Source organism: Oncorhynchus clarkii, chromosome 25 (genome assembly GCF_045791955.1).
Source record: "Oncorhynchus clarkii lewisi isolate Uvic-CL-2024 chromosome 25, UVic_Ocla_1.0, whole genome shotgun sequence".
In the NCBI taxonomy this organism is placed as follows: Eukaryota; Metazoa; Chordata; class Actinopteri; order Salmoniformes; family Salmonidae; genus Oncorhynchus; species Oncorhynchus clarkii.
Window position 1 is genome coordinate 44224165 of NC_092171.1, and position 19875 is coordinate 44244039.

The following is a 19875-nucleotide window of genomic DNA, read 5'->3' on the forward strand; positions in this document are numbered from 1 at the left end:
GGGTTACAAAAGTATGTCTAAAAGCCTTGATGTTCATCAATCCAGGGTAAGACAAATTGTCTATAACTGGAGAAAGTTCAGCACTGTTGCTACTCTCCCTAGGAGTGGCCATCTTGCAAAGATGTCTGCAAGAGCACAGAGCAGAATGCTCAATGAGGTTAAGAAGAATCCTAGAAGAGTGTCAGCTAAAGACTTACAGAAATCTCTGGAACATGCTAACATCTCTGTTGACGAGTCTACGATACGTAAAACACTAAACAAGAATGGTGTTCATGGGAGGACACCACGGAAGAAGCCACTGCTGTCCAAAAAAAAACATTGCTGCACATCTAAAGTTTACAAAAGAGCACCTGGATGTTCCACAGCACTACTGGCTAAATATTCTGTGGACAGATGAAACTACAGTTGAGTTGTTTGAAAGGAACACACAACCCCATGTGTGGAGAAAAAAGGCACAACACACCATCAAAACCTCATCCCAACTGTAAAGTATGGTGGAGGGAGCATCATGGTTTGAAGCTGCTTTGCTGCCTCAGGGCCTGGACAGCTTGCTATCGTCGACGAAAAAATGAATTCCCAAGTTTATCAAGACATTTTGCAGGAGAATGTTAGGCTATCTGTTCTCCCAATTGAAGCTCAACAGAAGTTGGGTGATGCAACAGGATAACAACCCAAAACACAGAAGTAAATCAACAACAGAATGGCTTCAACAGAAGAACATACGCCTTCTGGAGTGGCCCAGTCAGAGTCCTGACCTCAACCCGATTTGAGATGCTGTGGCATGACCTCAAGAGAGCAGTTCACACCAGACATCCCAAGAATATTGCTGAACTGAAACAGTTTTGTGAAGAGGAATGGTCCAAAATTCCTCTTAACTGTTGTGTAGGTCTGATCCGCAACTACAGAAAACGTTTGGTGGCGGTTATTGCTGCCAAAGGAGGGCCAACCAGTTATTGAATCCAAGTGTTCACATACTTTTCCCACCCTGCACTGTGAATTTTTGAGAATGACACAAATATTAATTTCCACAAAGTTTGCTGCTTCAGTGTGTTTAGATATTTTTGTCAGATGTTTCTTTGGAATACTGAAGTATAATTACAAGCATTTCATAAGTGTCAAAGGCTTTTATTGACAATTACATGAAGTTGATGCAAAGAGTCAATATTTGCAGTGTTGACTCTCTTTTCTTGATGATCCGATAAATGGTTGATTTAGGTGCAATCTTACTGGCAGCAATATCCTTGCCTGTGAAGCCCTTTTTGTGCAAAGCAATGATGACGGCACGTGTTTCCTTGCAGGTAACCATGGTTGACAGAGGAAGAACAATGATTCCAAGCACCACCCTCCTTTTGAAGCTTCCAGTCTGTTATGCAAACTCAATCAGCATGACAGAGTGATCTCCAGCATTGTCCTCGTCAACACTCACACCTGTGTTAACGAGAGAATCACTGACATGATGTCAGCTGGTCCTTTTGTGGCAAGGCTGAAATGCAGTGGAAATGTTTTTGGGGGGGATTCAGTTAATTTGCATGGCGAAGAGGGACTTTGCAATTCATCTGATCACTCTTCATAACATTCTGGAGTATATGCAAATTGTAATCATACAAACTGAGGCAGCAGACTTTGTGAAAATTTATATTTGTGTCATTCTCAAAACTTTTGGCCACGACTGTACAGAGTAAAGGGTTTGAATACTTATGTAAATGTGATGTTTTTAGTAGTTTATTTGTAAACCATTTGCAAAATTGTCTAAAAATCTCTTTGCTTTTTTCATTATGGGGTATTGTGTGTAGATTGATGAGGATGCATTTATTTTTATGTTTTATTATAAACCTGTAAAGTAACAAAATGTGGAAAAAGTCAAGGGGTCTGAATACTTTCCGAATGCACTGTTTGTCGCATGTACATTTTGAGGGCAGTGGTATAGTTTTTATTTTAAAAAGTCTAGGGTAGTATTTTTTTCTGACCCTCGAAAAATATAAATGTATCACTAGTCATAACTTCAAGGCTGTAGCTGTCGTCTGAACGACCAAAGGTCCCCATAGACACTAGTCATAACTTCAAGGTTGTAGCTGTCGTCTGAACGACCAAAGGTCCCCATAGACACTAGTCATAACTTCAAGGCTGTAACTGAAAGGACCCAACGGCCACGGTGCGTCGGGATGGCACTACAGTAGTAAGTAGTCAGCAGCCCGTTCTGTTCTGTAGGGTGGAGCTTTTAACCACACTCTGTCTCAGGTAGGTCTTCGGCGTCATCGAACAAGGTTAGGCTCTCCTCTGCTCTGGCATTTTTATGTATCTGATTATGAGTCAGACATGAGTAGCCTACCACGTCAGTATAAGTAATCTTCACAGCCAAGTTCAGAGGACAGGCGCCCAACCGTTTCAGAGAGTGTCCCCTTGCAGAGAAGGAGTAGCGTTCTTTATCACGGACTGAGAGTTCCCCAGACAACTACTACGATCTCTTTCCGGTACTTTGGAGCCCGCGTTCCGTCGCTAAACCTGATACACCATCCAGAACAAAGATGCCTAAAACGGTGAGTTTAAAAAATAAAATAAAACATTTAATTTGTCCGACTATGTAAAATGTCATGTATTACACGTAACGGTAATCGGTTACTTTCTATCTGAATAAATGTAACGGAGCCTAAACAAAACTAGCCTGTAACACAAGGCAGGTCAAATGAATGATCATGTTATTTCAATGTCCAATATACCAGAATAACCTGAATAACCTTCTATTAATTGTCCGTTGTTGTCTAAAAGTGATGATATAGCCTTACACTAATTAATTTACGATGACAATCACTGAAGTTGCCCTGATTATTTCTTACAGTGTTATTTGGTCCTAATGTAATAGCTGTGAGTTACATTTGAGGTGTCATGCCCTGGCCTTAGTTATCTTTGTTTTCTTTACTATTTTGGTTAGGTCAGGGTGTGACATGGGGGATGTATGTTTTTTGCCTGGTCTAGGGTTTTTTGTAGGTTTATGGGGTGTTTTCTCATGTTTATATATGTCTGTGGTTGCCTAGATTGGTTCTCAATTAGAGGCAGGTGTTTATCGTTGTCTCTGATTGGGAACCATATTTAGGCAGCCATGTTCTTTGGGTATTTTGTGGGTGGTTGTCTTCTGTCTTTGTGTTCTCTGCAACAGATAGGACTGTTTTGGGTGTTGCCACGTTTGTTGTAATTGTGTTCATGTTTAGTTTATCTTATTAAAAAAGATGTTGAACACTAAACCACGCTGCATTTTGGTCCTCCTCTCCTTCAGCGGAAGAAAGACGTTACATGAGGCCTGCCATCTCAAAAAAGTGAATCAATATGATCCAAAACCATTTGAGGCCTGCTATCTCAAAAAAGTTAATCAATATGATCCAAAACCATTTGAGGCCTGCTATCTCAAAGTGAATCAATATGATCCAAAACCATTTGAGGCCTGCTATCTCAAAAAAGTTAATCAATATGATCCAAAACCATTTGAGGCCTGCTATCTCAAAAAAGTTAATCAATATGATCCAAAACCATTTGAGGCCTGCTATCTCAAAAAAGTGAATCAATATGACCCAAAACCAGAGTTGGAGGGTATATGCTTTAATGTGATACAATCTTTAAGAATATGCTTTGGTTAAACTTAATATATAATAAAGATTGAATATACATAATAATTATTTAACATATTAGTTAATATATAACCCAGTTCCTTGACAAAGTTATTGGGTAAAAGTGTTCCGTTTCTCTACAATGGAGGATTTTCCTTCAGAGCAGCAAGATGGTGGTACTGAATGATACTGTTTCTCTCCCTCCCTATTTCAGCAGTGGTCTCATGGTGACTGAGATGCACCATTTGTAAAATACCTATAGACCAACTCTGCAGTGGATGAGTATTGTCTTGTGTCGATAACAGTATCGGAAGGAAGCCATCTTTCCGTTTGAAAGAGACCTTAGAGTCCATTTTAAGTGTGAATCCTTACCCGGCCTTACTTATTAACTAAACCCAGAGTTTGACCCACAGGTCTCTGTCTCCTGACTGGCTAAGGTAGGCATTACTGGCTAACCATAGATTAGCTCTCGCTGCTGTGCTAAGGCATTTGCGCAGCAGTTCTAGAATCATTAAGAGATTCTCTGTTTGGAACCCCATGATGTCATTTTGATAACGTAGCCACGTAGACATTTTAATCAGCGGCGGGGGCTCAGTTTTACGTGGCTCGGTCTCGGTTCCATAAAAGTACTGTGTCTTAAACAAACACTACAATAGCAATAACCTTGGGATGGTATTCTGTTGATGGAGTTTCACTTGGAGCATAGCAACAGCACTCCTTGAGAGAGTCCGACCGCAGGGGTCAGTCTGACATCAATCTGACGTCATTTCTGTGACATTCTTCTCTGGAGAGTCAGAGTAGATAAGGCTTTCACCACTATAGTAAATACTCCAGGGCTGTATCCCCAATGGAACCCTACTGTATACCCTATATAGTGCACTACTTTACGACCAAGCACTACGGGCCCTGGTCAAAAGTAGTGCACTATAATGGGAATAGGGTACAATTTGAGATTAGTCCCAGGGTTACTAGGGTTACCCAGGGAGATGAGATGACACCTAGGGTTACCCAGGGAGATGAGACCTAGGGTTACCCAGGGAGATGAGATGAGACCTAGGGTTACCCAGGGAGATGAGATGAGACCTAGGGTTACCCAGGGAGATGAGACCTAGAGTTACCCAGGGAGATGAGACCTAGGGCTACCCAGGGAGATGAGACCTAGGGCTACCCAGGGAGAGGAGACCTAGGGTTACCCAGGGAGATGTTGTCCGGGTTTGACCGGGGTAGGCTGCCATTGTAAATAAGAGTTTGTTTTTGAAACTGACTTGCCTTGTTAAAAACATTTATTGAACCTTTATTTATTAAATACCCAGGAAGATACTGGGGAGTGGATAGAACAGGGTTCAATCATGATTGTTGTTGTTCTCCAAATCCAATGGAACAAAATCCACATCTGATCAACTGGTCCTGTATCTCATCTCTAATCCCAAATCTTCTTTGATCAGTAAATTTTTTTTAAATTGTGCCTGACTAGAAAGTGTAGCACACAAAATGTAGCATAGAATGTGTAGCATAGAATGTGTAGCATAGAAAGTGTAGCATAGAAAGTGTAGCATACAAAATGTAGCATAGAATGTGTAGCATAGAAAGTGTAGCATACAAAATGTAGCATAGAAAGTGTAGCATAGAAAGTGTAGCATAGAAAGTGTAGCATAGAATGTGTAGCATAGAATGTGTAGCACACAAAATGTAGCATAGAAAGTGTAGCATAGAACGTGTAGCATAGAAAATGTAGCATAGAACGTGTAGCATAGAAAGTGTAGCATAGAACGTGTAACATAGACCGTGTAGCATAGAATGTGTAGCACACAAAATGTAGCATAGAAAGTGTAGCATAGAACGTGTAGCATAGAAAGTGTAGCATACAAAATGTAGCATAGAACGTGTAGCATAGAAAGTGTAGCATAGAACGTGTAACATAGACCGTGTAGCATAGAAAGTGTAGCATAGAAAGTGTAGCATAGAAAGTGTAGCATAGAACGTGTAACATAGACCGTGTAGCATAGAAAGTGTAGCATAGAAAGTGTAGCATATAGATCGAGCCCGTGTACAGTATACTCATGGTGAGTATATGGTGATTTGCTAGGAAACGTAGCTGTTAAATGATCAGATATGATCAGACTGAAAAAAGAGCAGCATACAGATCATGTGTATATATATATATATATGTGTTAGGAAACATGGAGGTGGTGGAGGCCGATGTTCCAGTTGTTGTTGCGCAATTTCAGATGGGTTTATCTTTATGGCGCTGGGGCGTGTTGGAGGGTAAGTTTATAAAGAGGTTGTGTAACGCAGCAGAGAAAGCCAACGCTTCAATTCTCTGTCAAGGTTCAGGGAACAGTTATGAGAGAGAGAGAGAGAGAGAGAGACACACAGAGAGAGAGAGAGAGACACAGAGAGAGAGAGAGAGAGAGAGAGAGAGAGAGAGAGAGAGAGAGAGAGAGAGAGAGAGACACAGAGAGAGAGAGAGAGAGAGAGAGAGAGAGAGAGAGAGAGAGAGAGAGAGAGAGAGAGACACACACACACTGTTCTGTGTGTTGCTATATTGCCTGGCCCTGCACCTCTTTATGTACAGATGCCACATCTTAATTTGATAGCACTGTTGTTGCAGACATGTTCCTGCCATGCAGGAAATGCAAAACTTGTAGTGCATGCAAGGTTTAAAATGCTTCTAAAGTTTGTAATTTCACCTTTCAAATGTCAGACTTGAAACAGGGTCAAATTAAGATGCAGCATCTGTATTATATATAGTATATATTATATAAAGTATATATTATATATAGTATATATTATATAAAGTATATATTATATATTATATATGATATAAAGTATATATTATATATTATATAAAGTATATATTATATAAAGTATATAGTATAAAGTATATAGGTGCCCTTTGGCAAACTCCAAGCGGGCTGTCATGTGCCTTATACTGAGGAGTGGTTTCCGTCTGGCCACTCTACCATGAAGGCGTGATTGGTGGGTTACTGTAGAGATGGGTGTTCTTCTGGAAGGTTCTACCATCTCCACAGAGGAACTCTAGAGCTCTGTCAGAGTGACCATCGGGTTTGTGGTCACCTCCCTGCCCAAGGCCGTTCTCCCACGATTGATTTATTTGGCCGGGCAGCCAGCTCTAGGAAGAGTCTTGGTGGTTCCAAACTTCTTCCATTTAAGAATGACGGAGGCCACTGTGTTCTTGGGGACCTTCAATGCTGCAGACATTTTTTGGTACCCTTCCCCAGATCTGTGCCTTGACAGAATCCTGTCTCGGAGCTCTACGGACAATTCCTTTGACCTCATTGCTTGGTTTTTGCTCTGACATGCACTGTCAAATGTGGGACCTTATATAGACAGGTGTGTGCCTTTCCAAATCATCCAATCAATTGAATTTACCTCAGGTGGGATACCAATCAAATTGTAGAAACATCTAAAGGATGATAAATGGAAACAGGATGCACCTGAGCTCAATGTCGAGTCTCACAGCAAAGGGTCTGAATACTCATGTCAATAAGGTGTTTCTGTTTTTCATTTTTAATACATTTGCAAAAAATTCTAAAAAAACAGTTTTTGCTTTGTCATTATGGGGTATTTTGTGTAGATTGCTGAGGCTGTAACGTTACAACATTTGGAAAGAGTCAAGGGGTCTGAAAGTACTGTACCTTTTAAAATATGTCTTGGCCGAAAATAGGCAAGACATATTTTCAATAATGCACAATCTCTCTGCCTACAATAGTTTTCCATGGTAGAAAATCTGATTATGATACCTGGTCTGTATTGAAGAAGCAGTCTGTTGCAATACTCTTGCTTTTTTATAGTCTTTGCTTATCTATAAACCGCTGTGAAATATATTTTACCTCAAAATATTGTATTTTCAGCTGTTTGAAGCTGGTGTACAAAACCAAAAGTAAAATACGCAAATACGAAATTTAAGAACGGGGAAGCATAGAAATAGAGCACGTAGAACAGATCTACAGCTTCTTAGACTGGCTTTCAATGAGAATGACAGCTCTATAACACACATTTCTATGTGAATTTGGTTGGGTCGCCCAAAAGTTAAATATTGCAGCTTGAAGTGATAGTGATATCTGTCTATCCCTCCTCAGTAATAGTGTAAGGGTAGTCCCTCAGTAACAGATTAAGGGTAGTCCCTCAGTAACAGATTAAGGGCAGTCCCTCAGTAACAGATTAAGGGCAGTCCCTCAGTAACAGATTAAGGGCAGTCCCTCAGTAATAGATTAAGGGCAGTCCCTCAGTAATAGATTAAGGGCAGTCCCTCAGTAACAGATTAAGGGCAGTCCCTCAGTAACAGATTAAGGGCAGTCCCTCAGTAACAGATTAAGGGCAGTCCCTCAGTAATAGATTAAGGACAGTCCCTCAGTAACAGATTAAGGGCAGTCCCTCAGTAACAGATTAAGGGCAGTCCCTCAGTAACAGATTAAGGGCAGTCCCTCAGTAACAGATTAAGGGCAGTCCCTCAGTAACAGATTAAGGGCAGTCCCTCAGTAATAGATTAAGGGCAGTCCCTCAGTAACAGATTAAGGGCAGTCCCTCAGTAACAGATTAAGGGCATATTTGGCTTCTACCACCTCATAAAACTTGCCCACCCCTAGACGTTGAGGTTCATGTTTTTCTTGAGAGAGACATCTGTACTTTGGCAAGCGTCGAATGCTTTGTTATGTTAACCTTGCAGGCCCTGCTAGTCCAAAGTCTACTGAGATAGTAGTTAGCAATTAGAGATGGTTTATGAGGAAATTACTTCACAGCAGCACCACAAAGGTATAGTTTACCTTAAACAATGACATTATTTATGTTTCCTTACCTTGAAAGTAGGTGTATGGACTAGAATAGATTACGATCTACATTCTGTCCCGGTATACACATCTACAGCCACTATTAACTAACGCCAGCTGACTAAATCAACTATGACAGAATGAATGAACTAAACCTCAATGAACCTTTATCCCCAAAATCACCTCAAAGTAACTTCAAACCAAGTCACTGAGTTGCACAATACCTTCTGAAGGTGAAAAGGGTTGCAATCATTCAACAAAGTATATTGGAGAAGAAAGCGTGTACCTTCAGACGAGCTGTTTTCTGTGTATTCTGTATTTTCTGTGTATTCTGTATTTTCTGTATTTTCTGTGTATTCTGTATTTTCTGTGTATTCTGTGTTTTCTGTATTTTCTGTGTATTCTGTGTATTCTGTGTATTCTGTGTTTCTGTGTATTCTGTATTTTCTGTGTATTCTGTATTTTCTGTGTATTCTGTGTATTCTGTGTTTCTGTGTATTCTGTATTTTCTGTATTTTCTGTGTATTCTGTGTATTCTGTGTATTCTGTGTAATGTAAGTTAATGTCAGCACCACTTGACCAGCTCAGATTCCTGGTACATGGAAACGTTGCTGGGGAATAAAGGCGGTTCTGATTCTGAATCTCCAGGTCAATGTCCGGGTCACCACAATGGATGCTGAGCTGGAGTTCTCCATTCTTCCCAGCATCACCGGCAAACAGTTGTTCGAACAGGTCAGTTCACATTCACTAACTAACTAACTAACTAACTAACTAACTAACTAACTAACTAACTAACTAACTAACTAACTAACTCTCCCTCCCTCACTAACTAACTAACTCTCACACACACACACACACACACACACACACACACACACACACACACACACACACACACACACACACACCCTCACTAACTAACTAAACTAACTAACTAAGTCTCACACACACACACACACTCCCTCACAAACTAACCCTAACCCTCACGAACTAACCCTAACCCTCACGAACTAACTAAACTAACTAACTAACTAAGTCTCACACACACACACTCCCTCACGAACTAACCCTAACCCTCACGAACTAACCCTAACCCTCACGAACTAACTAAACTAACTAACTAACTAACTAACTAAGTCTCACACACACACACTTCCTCACGAACTAACCCTAACCCTCACGAACTAACCCTAACCCTCACGAACTATCCCATCTCATTATAATGACCATGTTGTAGGAAAAGGTGAACAAGGTTTTGTAAAAATCTATATTTGTCAGTGTCACGTCTCTCCAGTGTAAAACGTTTATTTTGTTTTTCTCTCCGTCTCCTCTGTTTTCTCCAGGTGTCCAGAACGGTCGGTCTGCGGGAGCTCTGGTACTTCGGCCTGCTGTTCGTCAACAACAAAGGGTTCCAAACATGGCTGAAGTTTGATAAAAAGGTAAATTGGTATGTGTGATCCAGCGGTTACAGCTCTGTATGCCTGAGTCGGCGTGGGTTGGAACCCGACTCGCTGCTCTGTATGCCTGAGTCGGCGTGGGTTGGAACCCGACTCGCTGCTCTGTATGCCTGAGTCGGCGTGGGTTGGAACCCGACTCCCTGCTCTGTATGCCTGAGTCGGCGTGGGTTGGAACCCGACTCCCTGCTCTTCCCATCTAAATTATGATGGCTACACCTTAAGCTGCACAGTGACACCTAAATGATGAATCAACACAGCCGTTGATGTACGTAGTGCCATCTGACATACATAGCTCACCGTTATGTACTGTATAAGTGCGCTGTAATGTTAGGAACTGCCCTAAGGCCACAAATCATGTTTATTTGAATGGAATGGTTTAATACACTATGGTCCCACTTATTCCATCCTAGACATAACAATGTAACCTACCCCTGATTTATTGTGTAGGGCAGTGGTATTCAAACTATTTCAGGGGGGCACCCAATTTGTTTCCGTCAGAATTTATCGGGACCCCAATTTGTTTCCGTCAGAATTTATCGGGACCCCAATTGGTTTCCGTCAGAATTTATTGGGACCCCAATTTGTTTCCGTCAGAATTTATCGGGACCCCAATTTGTTTCCGTCAGAATTTATCGGGACCCCAATTTGTTTCCGTCAGAATTTATCGGGACCCCTATTGGTTTCCGTCAGAATTTATCGGGACCCCAATTTGTTTCCGTCAAAATTTATCACGACCCCATTTTTTTCCCCCTAAGAATTTCTCGCGACCCCATTTTTTTCCCCCTAAGAATTTCTCGCGACCCCATTTTTTTCCCCCTAAGAATTTCTCGCGACCCCATTTTTTTCCCCCTAAGAATTTCTCGCGACCCCATTTTTTTCCCCCTAAGAATTTCTCGCGACCTCACCCCAACTCCAATGACACAACCTTAAAATCTGTAAATTTGGAGTTTTTACATTGATGGGTTCTAAACTTTAAAATATTGTTAATCGTCAGTTAGAGTAGAGACGTGAGGGGTGCCGTAGTCTGGTTTCCACACCAGGAGGTGATGGGTATCGGTAGGAGGAAGGTATATGGTGGAGGCAATTTAAGCTTGGAATGTACTGGAAGGAAAGACGACCGCATGGTTGCGTTCACTGATAATGGTGGAGAGATGTGGTTTAGTGAGGAATGGGGGTCGAGCTCAGGTCAGGTCAGATCACATTAAGGGAGAAGGAACAGTTGGTTGCCCGCATCACTTCCTGCCTAGCAATAAAGATGTAATGTTTAGAGAGAGTCCACCCAAATTAGGGTGTATTTGCAAATAAATTCATTAAAAATCCTACAATGTGATTTTCTGGATTTTTTCTCTCTCATTTTGTCTGTCATAGTTGAAGTGTACCTATGATGAAAATTACAGGCCTCATCTTTTTAAGTGGGAGAACTTGCACAATTGGTGGCTGACTAAATACTTTTTTTGCCCCACTGTACATTACCACTAGTGAATAAATGTATTTGTCTTGTGCAGCTTGTACCAACCCAGTGGGTGAATAAACTCGGTTTAAGCTTTACTAATCAACATATGACCTTCAATTCATTGCAACAAAAACAAATCCAATTCATTTACTCAATAACATTTTATTTTTCAAATAATCTCTCTCAGAAACATGTGTATATTGTCCCAGATATTAATCTGTACTCTTTTGTTTTTTTTTATTCCTAATATAAATACATATTTTGGCAACCCCACTGCTGTTTCCCCTGATGTTGAATACCACTGACATGGGGGTTACTCATGTCATAACCACACCCCCCCCCCCCATCATCCCCTCTCCTCTCCTCCTCTCTCCCTTTCCTCTCCTCCCCTCTCATCCTCTCTCCCCTCCTTTCCCATCCTCTCCTCTCCTCCCCTTTCCTCTCTCCTCTCTGCCCCCCCCCCCCCCCCCCCCCAGGTGATATCCCAGGAAGTAAAGAAAGAGGTTCCTCTCCAGTTCCGTTTCCGGGCCAAGTTCTACCCAGAGGACGTGGCTGAGGAGCTGATCCAGGAGAACACCCAGAAACTGTTCTTCCTGCAGGTAACACATACACACATACACACATACACACACACACACAGACCCCCCCCCTCCCCCACGTGATCCAGCCGTTTGTCTCCCACCTCCAGGTGAAGGAGGACATCCTAACTGATGAGGTGTACTGCCCTCCAGAGTCTGCTGTTCTGCTAGCCTCCTACTCTGTACAGGCCAAGTTTGGAGACTTTAATAAGGAGACACACCAGAATGGTTACCTGACCAATGAACGCCTGCTGCCCAAGAGGTGAGTCAGTGTGGAGCAGGGGGTGGATGAACCTCCAGATGGAGAGGGGGTGGATGAACCTCCAGATGGAGCAGGGGTTGGATGAACCTCCAGATGGAGAAGCAGCAGGGGGTGGATGAACCTCCAGATGTAGAGGGGGTGTATAAACCTCCAGATGGAGAAGCAGCAGGGGGTGGATGAACCTCCAGATGGAGAAGGGGGTGGATGAACCTCCCGATGGAGCAGGGGGTGGATGAACCTCCCGATGGAGAAGGGGGTGGATGAACCTCCCGATGGAGCAGGGGGTGGATGAACCTCCAGATGGAGTAGGGGGTGGATGAACCTCCCAATGGAGAAGGGGGTGGATGAACCTCCCAATGGAGAAGCAGCAGGGGGTGGATGAACCTCCAGATGGAGAAGCAGCAGGGGGTGGATGAACCTCCAGATGGAGAAGGGGGTGGATGAACCTCCAGATGGAGAAGGGGGTGGATGAACCTCCAGATGGAGAAGAGGGTGGATGAACCTCCAGATGGAGAGGGGGTGGATGAACCTCCAGATGGAGCAGAGGGTGGATGAACCTCCAGATGGAGAGGGGGTGGATGAACCTCCAGATGGAGAAGAGGGTGGATGAACCTCCAGATGGCGGCTGTATGACTTGTTCACTACATAATTAATACCCATATATCTAATATACAGTGCCTTGCGAAAGTATTCGGCCCCCTTGAACTTTGCAACCTTTTGCCACATTTCAGGCTTCAAACATAAAGATATAAAACTGTATTTTTTTGTGAAGAATCAACAACAAGTGGGACACAATCATGAAGTGGAACGACATTTATTGGATATTTCAAACTTTTTTTAACAAATCAAAAACTGAAAAATTGGGCGTGCAAAATTATTCAGCCCCTTTACTTTCAGTGCAGCAAACTCTCTCCAGAAGTTCAGTGAGGATCTCTGAATGATCCAATGTTGACCTAAATGACTAATGATGATAAATACAATCCCACCTGTGTGTAATCAAGTCTCCGTATAAATGCACCTGCACTGTGATAGTCTCAGAGGTCCGTTAAAAGCGCAGAGAGCATCATGAAGAACAAGGAACACACCAGGCAGGTCCGAGATACTGTTGTGAAGAAGTTTAAAGCCGGATTTGGATACAAAAAGATTTCCCAAGATTTAAACATCCCAAGGAGCACTGTGCAAGCGAAAATATTGAAATGGAAGGAGTATCAGACCACTGCAAATCTACCAAGACCTGGCCGTCCCTCTAAACTTTCAGCTCATACAAGGAGAAGACTGATCAGAGATGCAGCCAAGAGGCCCATGATCACTCTGGATGAACTGCAGAGATCTACAGCTGAGGTGGGAGACTCTGTCCATAGGACAACAATCAGTCGTATATTGCACAAATCTGGCCTTTATGGAAGAGTGGCAAGAAGAAAGCCATTTCTTAAAGATATCCATAAAAAGTGTTGTTTAAAGTTTACCACAAGCCACCTGGGAGACACACCAAACATGTGGAAGAAGGTGCTCTGGTCAGATGAAACCAAAATTGAACTTTTTGGCAACAATGCAAAACGTTATATTTGGCGTAAAAGCAACACAGCTCATCACCCTGAACACACCATCTCCACTGTCAAACATGGTGGTGGCAGCATCATGGTTTGGGCCTGCTTTTCTTCAGCAGGGACAGGGAAGATGGTTAAAATTGATGGGAAGATGGATGGAGCCAAATACAGGACCATTCTGGAAGAAAACCTGATGGAGTCTGCAAAAGACCTGAGACTGGGACGGAGATTTGTCTTCCAACAAGACGATGATCCAAACATAAAGCAAAATCTACAATGGAATGGTTCAAAAATAAACATATCCAGGTGTTAGAATGGCCAAGTCAAAGTCCAGACCTGAATCCAATCGAGAATCTGTGGAAAGAACTGAAAACTGCTGTTCACAAATGCTCTCCATCCAACCTCACTGAGCTCGAGCTTTTTTGCAAGGAGGAATGGGAAAAAATGTCAGTCTCTCGATGTGCAAAACTGATAGAGACATACCCCAAGCGACTTACAGCTGTAATCGCAGAAAAAGGTGGCGCTACAAAGTATTAACTTAAGGGGGCTGAATAATTTTGCACGCCCAATTTTTCAGTTTTTGATTTGTTAAAAAAGTTTGAAATATCCAATAAATGTCGTTCCACTTCATGATTGTGTCCCACCTGTTGTTGATTCTTCACAAAAAAATACAGTTTTATATCTTTATGTTTGAAGCCTGAAATGTGGCAAAAGGTCGCAAAGTTCAAGGGGACCGAATACTTTCGCAAGGCACTGTATATATAATACCAAGACCCCAACTTCAAACTCAAGTGTTCTCACTTCCTGTTATTTTATGGCAAAATTAGCATCATAAGGAACAGGTGTATGGTGTGGTATATTTACGACATGCTGTCTGTGCTTGAGGTAAGGTGTTATATTACAGTAAGACATGTGCTTGATGTTGGTGTGCATTACACAGCCTCACGAAACCTACAGTACTGTATGTGATATCAACAGAGAAGTATATTTTCTGGGTGATTTTAATATTTACTGGCTTTCATCAAGCTGCCCACTCAAGAAAATGCTTCAAACTGTAACCAGTACCTGCAACCTGGTTCAGGTTGTCAGTCAACCTACCAGGATTGTTACAAACAGCACAGGAATTAAATCATCATGTATTGATCACATCTTTACTAATGCTGCAGAAATGTGCTTGAAAGCAGTATCCAGATCCATCGGATGTAGTGATCACAATATAGCATAGCAATATCTATGAAAACCAAAGTTCCAAGGGCTGGGCCTAATATAGTGTATAAGAGGTCAGGCTGGGCCTAATATAGTGTATAAGAGGTCAGGCTGGTTCTAATATAATGTATAAGAGGTCAGGCTGGGCCTAATCTAGTGTATAAGAGGTCAGGCTGGGCCTAATCTAGTGTATAAGAGGTCATACAATACGTTTTGTAGTGATTCCTATGTTGATGATGTAAAGAATATTTGTTGGTCTGTGGTGTGTAATGAGGAGCAAACAGAAGTTGCACTTGACACATTTATGAAATAGTTTATCCCAGTTACTAATAAACATGCACCCATTTTAAGAAAATGACTGTAAAAGCTGTTGAATCCTCGTGGATTGATGAGGAATTGAAACATTGTATGGTTGAGAGGGATGATGCAAAAGGAATGGGAGTTAAGTCTGGCTGTACAATTGATTGGCAAAAATCACGTGACTAAACTAAATAAAAATAAACTACACTATGAAACAAAGATAAATGATATAAAGAATGATAGTAAAAAGCTTTGGAGCAACTTAAATTACATTTTGGGAAAAAAGGAAAACTCTGCTCCGTCCTTCATTGAATCAAATGACTCATTCATCACAAAACCCACTGATATTTCCAACTACTTTAATGATTTTTTCATTGGCAAGATTAGCAAACCTAGGCATGCCATGTCAGACAATAAACACTGACACTACACATCCAAGTATATCGGACCAAATTATGAAAGACAAGCATTGTGCTTTTGAATGACGTAAAGTCAGTGTGGAAGAAGTGAAAAAATTATTGGTGTCTATCAACAATGACAAGCCACCAGAGTCTGACAATCTGGATGGAAAATGACTGAGGATAATAGCAGACGATATTGCCACTCCTATTTGCCACATCTTCAATTTAAGCCTACTAGAGAGTGTGTTCCCTCAGGCCTGGAGGGAAGCTAAAGTCATTCCACTACCTAAGAATAGTGAATCCCCCTTTACTGGCTCAAATAGCCAACCAATCAGCCCTTTACCAACCCTTTAGTAAATTTCTGGAAAAAATTGCGTTTGACCAGATACAATGCTATTTTACAGTAAACAAATTGACAACATACTTTCAGCACGCATATTGGGAAGGACATTCAACAAGCACAGCACTTACACACATGACTGATGATTGGCTGAGAGAAATTGATGATACAATGATTGTGGGGGCTGTTTTGTTAGACTTCAGTGCCGCTTTTGACATTATTGAGATCACAGTCTGCTGCTGGAAAAACGTATGTGTTATGGCTTTACACCCCCTGCTATATTGTGGATAAAGAGTTACTTGTCTAACAGAACACAGTGAGTGTTCTTTAATGGAAGCCTCTCCAACGTAATCCAGGTAGAATCAGGAATTCCCCAGGGCAGCTGTTTAGGCCCCTTGCTTTTTTCAATCTTTACTAACGACATGCCACTGGCTTTGAGGAAAGATAGTGTGCCTATGTATATGGATGTCTCAACACTACACACGTCAGCTACTACAGCGACTGAAATGACTGCAACACTTAACAAAGAGCTGCAGTTAGTTTCAGAATAGGTGGCAAGGAATAAGTTAGTCCTAAATATTTAAAAACCTAAAAGCGTTGTATTTGGGATAAATCATTCACTAAATCCTTAACCTCAACTAAATATTGTAATAAATCATGTGGAAATTGAGCAAGTTGAGGTGACTAAACTGCTTGGAGTAACCCTGGACTGTAACCCTGAACTGCCATGGTCAAAACATATTGATACAACAGTAGCTAAGATGGGGAGAAGTCTGTCCATAATAAAGCGCTGCTCTGGCTTCTTAACAACACTATCAACAAGGCAGGTCTTACAGGTCCTAGTTTCTACCTTCCTAACAGCACTAGAAACAAGGCAGATCCTACAGGCCCTAGTTTCTACCTCCTTAACAGCACTATCAACAAGGCAGGTCCTACAGGCCCTAGTTTCTACCTTCTTAACAACACTGTCAACAAGGCAGGTCCTACAGGCCCTAGTTTCTACCTTCTTAACAGCACTATCAACAAGGCAGGTCCTACAGGCCCTAGTTTCTACCTTCTTAACAACACTATCAACAAGGCAGGTCCTACAGGCCCTAGTTTCTACCTTCTTAACAGCACTATCAACAAGGTAGGTCCTACAGGCCCTAGTTTCTACCTTCTTAACAACACTATCAACAAGGCAGGTCCTACAGGCCCTAGTTTCTACCTTCTTAACAACACTATCAACAAGGCAGGTCCTACAGACCCTAGTTTTGTCGCACCTTACTATTGTTCAGTCGTGTGGTCAGGTGCCACAAAGAGGGACTTGGGAAAATTGCAGTTGGCTCAGAACAGGGCAGCACGGCTGGCCCTTAAAAGTACACAGAGAGCTAACATTAATGACATGTCATTCTCTCATGGCTCAAAGTGGAAGAAAGGTTGACTTCATCACTACTTGTTTTTGTAAGAGGTATTGACCGAGCTGTCTGTTTAAAATACTTGCACACAGCTTGGACACCCATGAAGAGTAGCTGCTGCCTTGGCAGGAACTAATAGGGATCCATAATAAACCCCAGGAAGAGTAGCTGCTGCCTTGGCAGGAACTAATGGGGATCCATAATAAACCCCAGGAAGGGTAGCTGCTGCCTTGGCAGGAACTAATAGTGATCCATAATAAACCCCAGGAAGAGTAGCTGCTGCCTTGACAAGAACTAATGGGGATCCATAAAAAAAACCAGGAAGAGTAGCTGCTGCCTTGGCAGGAACTAATGATGATCCATAATAAATCCCAGGAAGAGTAGCTGCTGCCTTGGCAGGAACTAATGGGGATCCATAATAAACCCCAGGAAGAGTAGCTGCTGCTTGGCAGGAACTAATGGGGATCCATAATAAACCCCAGGAAGAGTAGCTGCTGCCTTGACAGGAACTAATGGGGATCCATAATAAACCCCAGGAAGAGTAGCTGCTGCCTTGACAGGAACTAATGGGGATCCATAATAAATCCCAGGAAGAGTAGCTGCTGCCTTGGCAGGAACTAATGGGGATCCATAATAAACCCCAGGAAGAGTAGCTGCTGCCTTGGCAGGAACTAATGGGGATCCATAATAAACCCCAGGAAGAGTAGCTGCTGCCTTGGCAGGAACTAATGGGGATCCATAATAAATGCACATACAGTGCATTCAGAAAGTATTCAGACCCCTTGACGATATTTTTTTTCCTCATCAATCTACACACAATTCCCCATAATGACAAAGCAAAACTGTTTTTTACACATTTTTACAATTTTATTCTAAATAAAAAACTGTAATTTACATAAGTATTCAGACTCTTTACTCAGTACTTTGTTGAAGCACCTTTGGCAGACATTTACAGCCTCGAGTCATCTTGGGTATGATGCTACAAGCTTGGCACACCTATATTAGGGTAGTTTCTCCCATCCTCTCAAGCTCTGTCAGGTTGGATGGGGAGCGTTGCTGTACAGCTATTTACAGGTCTCTCCAGTGATGTTCAACTGGGTTCAAGTCCGGGCTCTGGCTGGGCCACTCAAGGACATTCAGAGTCCCGAGTCCTGAAGCCACTCCTGCGTTGTCTTGGCTGTGTGCTTAGTGTCGTTGTCCTGTTGGAAGGTGACCCTTCACCCCCAGTCTGAGGTCCTGAGCACTCTGGAGCAGGTTTTCATCAAGGATCTCTCTGTACTTTGCTCAGGTCATCTTTCCCTCATTCCTGACTCTCTCCCAGTCCCTGCCGCTGAAAAAAATCCCCACAGCATGATGCTGCCACCACCATGCTTCACCGTAGGGATGGTGCCAGGTGTCCTCCAGACATGATGCTGCCATCACCATGCTTCCCCATAGGGATGGTGCCAGGTGTCCTCCAGACATGATGCTGCCACCACCATGCTTCACCGTAGGGATGGTGCCAGGTTTCCTCCAGATGTGATGCTTGCCATTCAAGGCAAAGAGTTCAATCTTGGTTTCATCAGACCAGAGAATATTGTTTCTCAAGGTCTGAGAGTCCTTTAGGAGCCTTTTGGTAAACTACCAGCGGGCTGTAATGTGCCTTTTACTGAGAAGTGGCTTCTGTCTGGCCACTCTACCATAAAGGCCTGATTGGTGGGGTACTGTAGAGATGATTGTTCTTCTGGAAGGTTCTGCCATTTCCACAGAGGAACTCTGGAGCTCTGTCAGAGTGACCATCAGGTTTGTGGTCACCTCCCTGACCAAGGCCCTTCTCCTCCGATTTTTCAGTATGGCCGGGCGGCCAGCTCTAGGAAGAGTCTTGGTGGTTCCAAACGTCTTCCATTTAAGAATGATGGAGGCCATTGTGTTCTTGGGAACCTTCAATGCTGCAGAAATGTTTTGGTACCCTTCCCCAGGTCTGTGCCTCGACATAATCCTGTCTCGGATCTCTACAGACAATTTCTTCCACCTCATGGCTTGTTTTTTGCTCTGACATACACTGTCAGCTGTGGGGCCTTCTATAGAAAGGTGCCTTTCCAAATCATGTCCAATCAATTGAAGTTACCAAAGTTGGCCTCCAATCAAGTAGAAACATTTCAAAGATGATCAATGGAAACAGGATACACCTGAGCTCAATTTCGAGTCTCATAGCAAAGTGTCTGAATACTTACGAAAATAAGGCATTTCTGGGGGGGTTTCTAATAAATGTCCCTACATTTCTAAAAGCCTGTTTTCACTTTGTAATTATGGGGTATTGTGATGTCGTTATGGGGTATTGTGATGTCGTTATGGGGTAGTGTGATGTCGTTATGGGGTAGTGTGATGTCAATATGGGGTAGTGTGATGTCGTTATGGGGTAGTGTGATGTCAATATGGGGTAGTGTGATGTCGTTATGGGGTATTGTGATGTCATTATGGGGTAGTGTGATGTCAATATGGGGTAGTGTGATGTCGTTATGGGGTAGTGTGATGTCGTTATGGGGTAGTGTGATGTCGTTATGGG

General features: G+C 42.5%; 1 protein-coding gene across 1 annotated transcript in view; it reads left to right on the forward strand.

Moving 5' to 3' along the window:
• The first annotated feature begins 2231 nt into the window (after positions 1 to 2231).
• The window catches only part of LOC139383323 (ezrin-like), a 37702-nt gene continuing 20058 nt past the window's right edge, over positions 2232 to 19875 (forward strand). Inside the window, exons 1-5 of the mRNA XM_071127813.1 lie at positions 2232 to 2537; positions 9038 to 9121; positions 9733 to 9828; positions 11776 to 11898; positions 11988 to 12139. Coding sequence (XP_070983914.1) covers positions 2526 to 2537; positions 9038 to 9121; positions 9733 to 9828; positions 11776 to 11898; positions 11988 to 12139 — 467 coding nt within the window. The 5' untranslated portion in view covers positions 2232 to 2525. The remainder of the gene's footprint in view (positions 2538 to 9037; positions 9122 to 9732; positions 9829 to 11775; positions 11899 to 11987; positions 12140 to 19875) is intronic.